The sequence below is a fragment of the Syngnathus acus genome, chromosome 1, assembly GCF_901709675.1.
Source record: "Syngnathus acus chromosome 1, fSynAcu1.2, whole genome shotgun sequence".
Classification (NCBI taxonomy): domain Eukaryota; kingdom Metazoa; phylum Chordata; class Actinopteri; order Syngnathiformes; family Syngnathidae; genus Syngnathus; species Syngnathus acus.
Genome location: NC_051087.1, coordinates 899,536 through 906,262, shown reverse-complemented (window position 1 = coordinate 906,262; position 6,727 = coordinate 899,536). Strand labels below are relative to the sequence as shown.

Here is a 6,727-nt window from a genome sequence, read left to right as displayed (position 1 = left end):
TACAAGAAGAAAAAAAAAGGGAACCAGAACGAGAGACAGCCGGGCGGACATTGTAACCAAAATGTATGAGGGGGCACAGATCAACAAAGTTGAATGGATCGGGAAATTGATAATAAAGATGGATAGGTCAATAACAGATGGAAGATTGGCAATGTGAGAGGACAGATGTCCCGAAAAAAGAAACCCCGGAACATATCTTGTTGTAATGCTGTTTCCAAACCGCTAGAGGGCAATGTTGCTGTTCTTCCACCGAGGTGTCTCGCGCTCTCTCCATCCCAGTCTTACTTGCCCTTCAGCATCCGATTGAGATGCCCGCCCCCCCCCCCCCAACTGATGATCTTCTTACCTTCTTTCCCACAACCCTGCATCCTCTCCTACTTATGTTCTTCAGGATCTTACCCGTCAAATGCAACACAGCCACAAGGACAAAGGCAGACACGAGAAAGGACGACAGACTAGAATTACATGGTAGAAGAAGGAAGGATAGAAAAGGAATGGAGACAAGTGGAAGGGAGGATGAGGAAGTAATGAATGGAAGGCGCAAAGGAAAGGATTGGTGACTGTAAATAAAAGATGAGAAAGAAGGGATGAGAAAGGAGTAGACAAGAAACACACACGCATGCTCTAAATTAGGAGTCACCAACTCAGGCCGGGTTGGCGCCCTTGAGGATCGGACTGGGTGACCCCTGCTTTAAATCATGTGCGCACAAAAATAAACGTGTGTGTGTGTGCGGATGGATACATGTGTGCATGTGTGTGTACGGAACAAGTTCAGGCAGGGAAACGTGTGCTCTTCCTGACCCAACGCCCATTTCCTGTGTCCTACTGAGATACAATATGGCTACGCACGCACACACACACACACACACACACACACACACACACACACACACACACACACACCACACACACACACACACACACACACACACACACACACACACACACACACACACACACACACACACACACACACACACACACACACACACACACACACACACACACACACACACAAAAGCTTGGGGGGGGGAATCAATTCAAGAAACCGATTTGGCAATTGTATTGTTGTGATGAGGAACTCCTGTTATTCTAAGATTGTAAAAAACTCCTCGCAAATAACTCCAATGAATGTTAAAATGAGCTAGTTTTGACAATGCAGAAAATTGCTAACGTTAGCAAGTGCCGAGTTTGCCAACAAAAACGATGGATGCAATATTTACCGATTCCAATCGGCAAATGAACGCCTACGATGAACGGTAACAATTACAACCCGCTAGCTCGTTGGCTAGCTAAATGTGGCTAATTCTAATGAGCCAGGCATGGATTGGTTTGATTTTTATTGAAGGAAAAGAAACATGCCAACCCGACACATCCGGCGCAAACTGGACACGGCGTCCGTGAGTCCTCTCCAGACCCGTCTAACCTGGTCTAGCCGTCGGTGCGTATGACGTGAAAGAGCGTGACGTTGTAGAGCACCTGGTGTCCGTTGTTCCAGGTGTAGAGCGCCCTCTCTCGAGGATTGTAGTCCATCATGCTGATGTGCGAGTAGAGGTTGTGGAACGGCACGTCCGTGTACTCGTAGGTGGACGTGTTGGTGTTATAGGCAAAGTGGACCTTGGCCCCGGCCAGGTGCGAGTTGGTGACGTAAAGGACGCCGCAGATCATGAAGGCCTCGCCCGCGCTGCGTTTCGGGAAGCCCGTGGACCAGCTTCGGAGAACGTCCAGGGAGCGGGGACACAATCGGCTCACCTGAGCAGAGAGGAGACGGTGTAAGAATTCCGTCAAGGAGGCTAACGGCTCATTTGGACGTACCACGATGTTGCCGGCGTTGGGTATGGACGTGTACACGGCCCACAGGCCCGTCTCATCGGCCATGAGGTCAATGTCGGAGGACCCGCCCCAGCTGTACGGGAAAGTGTTGTTGTAGCCGGCTCCGCTAAGGCTACGCTGTAGCAGCACGCTGCGAGAGCGGAAGTGGTATTGCACCTGCGGCATGAACGCAAGCAGTATTATTGGGGGCACCTGAAGCATTTGTGGTTTGGGCCTACCAGGATGTTGCTCTGGTGCTTGTTGTAGTAGAGCGAGCCGTTGTATACAACGTGGCCCGTGCCGGCCCAGGCGTGCGGCAGCAGGTGCTGCACGAAGTTCTGGCCCTTGCTGAAGTCGGCCATGGTGCGATACTCCAGCACGCGACGGCCGCGGTAGAAGCCGTCCATGGACCACACCTAAAGCGCGAGTGCAACCGGGGCAATAGTTCAACACTTTCTTTGCAGGGGAAAAAAAGATGATTTTTATCTAAAAAAAAAATTAACATTAGGCAAAAAAAATTATACTACACAATTTATAGTAACTTATATAAATATATACTTACATATATAATAATTAAGAACTATAAATATATTATATTTACTATATCTATATATATATCAATTTTTTTTAGTATATTTTTGCGTGCCCTAAAGCCATAGTTTCCGCATCCATCAGAGACCTCAGTTTGACGAACTCTTGTTGAAATAATTAAGCACAGCAGGCAGAGACAGAAGAAAAACATTTGGATAAAGCGCTGGTCACGTGACCGTCTTTTGACACCCGCTTCACTTGTCGAGCGTGGGACTCACCCTGCTGTCGGAGCTGGGAATCATGGCGTCGGTCATCCAGGAGCCGAAGCGGGACCCCGACGCCCGCACGGTGACGGGACCGTTGACGGCTGTCAAGCGACCGCAACCTGCACGCCCACATTACTTTTTAGGAATCAAGCAAATTCGATTTTTGCCACCTTGCGACGCCCGCGAATCGGCGAGTGTGTTACCGAGCTTGTTCATACAGCTGTGCAGTCTGGTCTCCAGCAGCAGGACTCTCCTCTGAAGCTCCTCATAGTCGTACGCACCCACCTCCTCCTGGATGGCCGTCAGCAGCGCCGACAGGTTGAGCAGGCGGCCTCGCAGGGCGGCCAGCGTCTCCAGGTCGGAGCGGTACTGCTCCGCCGTGGACAGGAGGGGCTGAAGCTGGCTCACTTGACCTTTCAGCTCCTGAACCAACACAACAAGCAGACTGGCTCAGAAGACGAGGCCTGTTTTTAAACCCTTTCCCCCTACCGGGAGGTGGGAAAGAGCCGTCGAGCGAGAAATTGCGGCGCCCCAAAAGTCCCATCTGCTCGACACGGGCTAATCCCTGAGGAATCTCAGTTGCGTAACCGGCCGGCCGGCCTGCTTTATTTTTCATGACTACAAAGAGGAGTTTCCAAGTGAGGCTGAATCGAGGCCACCCGGATCGGGGAGGAGATGTTGGGGAGGGTCTCTGCCGACTTGTTCGGCAGGGGTTTCGTTTCTTTGCCTTGATTTCTTTGGAGGGAAAAACGTTGGAGGGAGCGCTTTCATTGTCAACTCTGCTTTTTGGGCACTCATACAGGAAAAAACAAACGTGATGATGCCTACAGTCCTAAAAAAAAAAAATCAAGCGCTTCCTCTGCTTTGGCAACATCAATAATACAATTTGCCATTCCTCCCCGTTGGACTCTTGTTTTTCTTTCTGCCACGCGGTGCTCTCAATCTTCTACCGAGTGCAGCGATGCGAGTGTCGGCTTCCACACGCAACTTCACCCCCCCCCCCGACGTGTGCGTACCTGCAGACCCTTGGAAGTGAGCGTGCGGGGGCTGCTGGCGTACGAGTGCAGACGTCCGTCCACGCCCCGCAGCAGCGGCTCAGACTCGCGGAAGTGTCGCAGGTCCCTGGAGGTCCGCAGGTGGACCCCATCCACGGACTGACTCACATTCTGCACCTGAACCCCAACAGGTGTGTGTACGTGAGGAATCACTTGTGTGCGATTGTGTTCATGTGGTTTGTGTGTATTTTCACGAGTATGTTTTAGTGTGTCATTTGTGTTTCTTTCCGTGCGTGTCAATCTACGTGTTTATTTGCATGCTTGTGCATTTTTTGTGTGTGACGCTTTAGTTTATGTGTTCATGTTTAATGAGTGTGTTGGCTTGTGCATGCAGCCAATTTGCATTAGTGTGTGTGTGCGTGTGGGTGGGGTTGTTTGTTTGTGTTTCCCGCTGGCTTCCCGAGCAAGTGTTGGAGCAGGAAGTGTGCATGTGTGTGTGATTTCGGCCAAATGCTGCTTATTTTGTTTCTACATTCTAAAGTTGATTGTTGATTTTGTTGCGTGCAACGTTGCATCCAAACGCACCTGTTGAGTCAGCAGGCTGAGTTGGCGACTGCGATGGTCTCGCTTGCAGAGGTTCCGGGCAGGAGCGACCACGGCGCACACGCAGCGGCCATCCGGGTCCGACGCGGTGCTGTACACCTGCCAAGCCTCCTCCAAGCCCGGATACAAACCCTGCGCATGGGCGCACACACAGACACACACACGCCAACTGGAAACGGCAGTCCTCCATCCTCTTTTTTTATGACTTCATAAATCAGACTACTGTGGGCTTTTTGCCTTATTGTGTACCCAGGCGGATACAAAAGCGGGAATCTCGGGCTAAATGAAACGAAGCGCTCCCCCGCGTTCCCCGACAGGAGATTTGGCGGGAAAGCGGCCATGGCGCTTCTTGTCGGCCAACTGGCGCTTTCAAAGAAATCCATTTTCTCTGAAGAAGCCACATTTTTGGAAGAAACACACGCCCACAGAGAGTGCGGCGATTGGCTCGTTGGTTCGTTTGCGATTCCTAACAGAACAACACAAGGCGACACGGGTCGTTATCAAAATGACAATTAGCAACGGCGAGGAGCCTCGCTCAGCCTCTGACATCACAACACACACACGAACCTGCTTGTGTTGTTGACATCAACACTGGCGGGCTTTGCCGAGGTTTGTTGTTGCTACGGTAACAAAGGGCCCAGAGGCCAGTCAGCCTTCCCAGAGAGAAAATATCACCTCTGGTAGTACGCAGGGAGCCAGATGTGTGTGTGTGTGTGTGTGTTTTGAAATTCAGCATATCCATTCCACTACTTTACAATGACGTTTGGGACAAGATGGAAGGGCCCAGACATTGCAAAAAAAAAAAAAGAAAAATAAGAAAAAGAAATTGGATGGATTCATCTTATTCCGAAAATATTATCCAACATACATACAACAACTATTTTTACCTTGGGTTCACCTTTAAGGTTTTCCCCATGGGGGTAATGGTGAGATAAATTCAGTAGGCATTTGTTGTTTGGCCAAAATGCTTCTCGTTATAATCTCAATAATGAAGTGAAAGAATAGCAAGTCAGCGCTGGTTTCGACCGGGCTTGACAGAAAATCCTTGGCTGGTCCAAAACAAACAAAATTGGAGCCCCGAAGATGAATCGACCGAGCGTTTTAATCAGCCAATATTAGCTTCTTTGAATCTTTAAGATTTTTAAAACTCATTAACATATAAACCAGATAATTACATTCAAAAACATTTGTTTTTGCAGTTTTATATTATAGAACTACACAAATACTAAGGGACAAGCATTGTAAAGAAGTAAGCATTAATACTATTTTAATTATTCATTACATATTTTTTTAATCATTCGGTCAATCTATCAATGATCAGAATTTTATTCTGCCATTAAAAAAGAAGACTAGCCTCCAGTGTTCCAACATTATTACCGGGTGCACCTAATGTTTCGACCTGCTGGTCTCGTTGAAAATTTCATGAACTTTTGGATTGTGTGACATCACCTGACGAGTGCGTGTAATATTAAATACATACGCTGACGACGCGTTGGTGCGTGCCGTCGGGGGAGACGGCGACGGCGGTCCCGTTGAGTCCCACCAGCGAGGGCAGCGTCTGGGACATCCAGTTGGTGACCATGGCCATGGTGCTCAGCACGGCGCCGATCTTCAGCATGGGCACGCTCATCTTCTCTCTCACACACACACATGCACACAGCAGCTCCGAATTAAACTGTTGTCATGGGGGAAAAAAGAAAGAAGAGCGCTCAGCAGCTCGCCAACATGACGTCTCCCCCGACGATGTGCAATCCTGTCGTGGCCATGTGAGGATGCTCCCAAGATTCTGTGAGACGCTCTTCTCTCTATCCAATCCCTCCTCCAACCTGGGATGACGTCAAAAAAGCAGATTGAAAAAAAAGCATGTCCTCTTTTTCCTTTCTCTCCCCTTTGTCCTTGTCCTCCTTTGCGTCCACTGCAGTCCGCCTCCTCGCTCTGCTTCCTGTCCACGTATTGATTGATTGCCTGTGCGAGAGCGAGCGAGCGAGCGAGAGAGTGATGCTGCAAATTGATCAGCATCCTTGCTGCTCTGTGGCTTGATGCTGTTTGTGGTGCGGGTTTTCCCAAGTGCAACACTGCCACCTAGTGGACTGTCAAAATGGACACTTGATTTCCCCCTTTAGAAGGGGAGGGGGAAAAAAATCTCTTATAGCCTCCTGCTTCCGCTCTGAGCTGCCATTTAAAATGGCGCCTTTGACAGGTGATGTATAATGTATGGCTGAAAATGGGCTTCAAGCAGTCCAGAGCGACTTGTTGTGTTCACTCGAGTGTGTCAACGCTCGCTAGCTCGCTCGGCGGCCTGCAGATGTGCTTCAGACGTCATGAAAGATGAATGAACAGTCTGCGGTGAATGCAAATCAACTAGCGGCTGTCTTACCGTAATTCTGCAGGTAGGAATAAAATAGGAGGCAGCAATCATGGCAGAGACAGCTGCTCCTCACCTCGCCAACGTGACGGAGGTGGATGAACTGCCCACCGGCCACTGGCGCTGCAAGTGAACTCGGCAAATATTAAGAAAGG

General features: G+C 49.5%; 1 protein-coding gene across 1 annotated transcript; it reads right to left on the bottom strand.

The window, feature by feature from the left end:
- Positions 1–1,327: 1,327 nt before the first annotated feature.
- On the bottom strand, positions 1,328–6,457 carry LOC119126158 (noelin-2-like). The gene is made up of 8 exons (XM_037257317.1): positions 5,688–6,457; positions 4,190–4,339; positions 3,626–3,781; positions 2,813–3,032; positions 2,622–2,728; positions 2,052–2,228; positions 1,816–1,989; positions 1,328–1,752 (listed from the first exon to the last, which is right to left on the bottom strand). Exons 1-8 carry the CDS (start codon positions 5,835–5,837, stop codon positions 1,432–1,434), a joined length of 1,455 nt encoding a protein of 484 aa, XP_037113212.1. The 5' UTR covers positions 5,838–6,457; the 3' UTR covers positions 1,328–1,431.
- Positions 6,458–6,727: the final 270 nt, after the last annotated feature.

Bases quoted from the DNA above. Each gene is read 5' to 3' on its own strand.
- LOC119126158 (XM_037257317.1), bottom strand. From the start codon at position 5,837: ATGAGCGTGCCCATGCTGAAGATCGGCGCCGTGCTGAGCACCATGGCC. The intron at 4,340-5,687 runs GTATGTATTTAA...GCCCATGCGCAG, and splicing joins CGCACCAACGCGTCGTCAGC to GGTTTGTATCCGGGCTTGGA. The intron at 1,990-2,051 runs GTAGGCCCAAAC...TTCATGCCGCAG, and splicing joins AGCACCAGAGCAACATCCTG to GTGCAATACCACTTCCGCTC.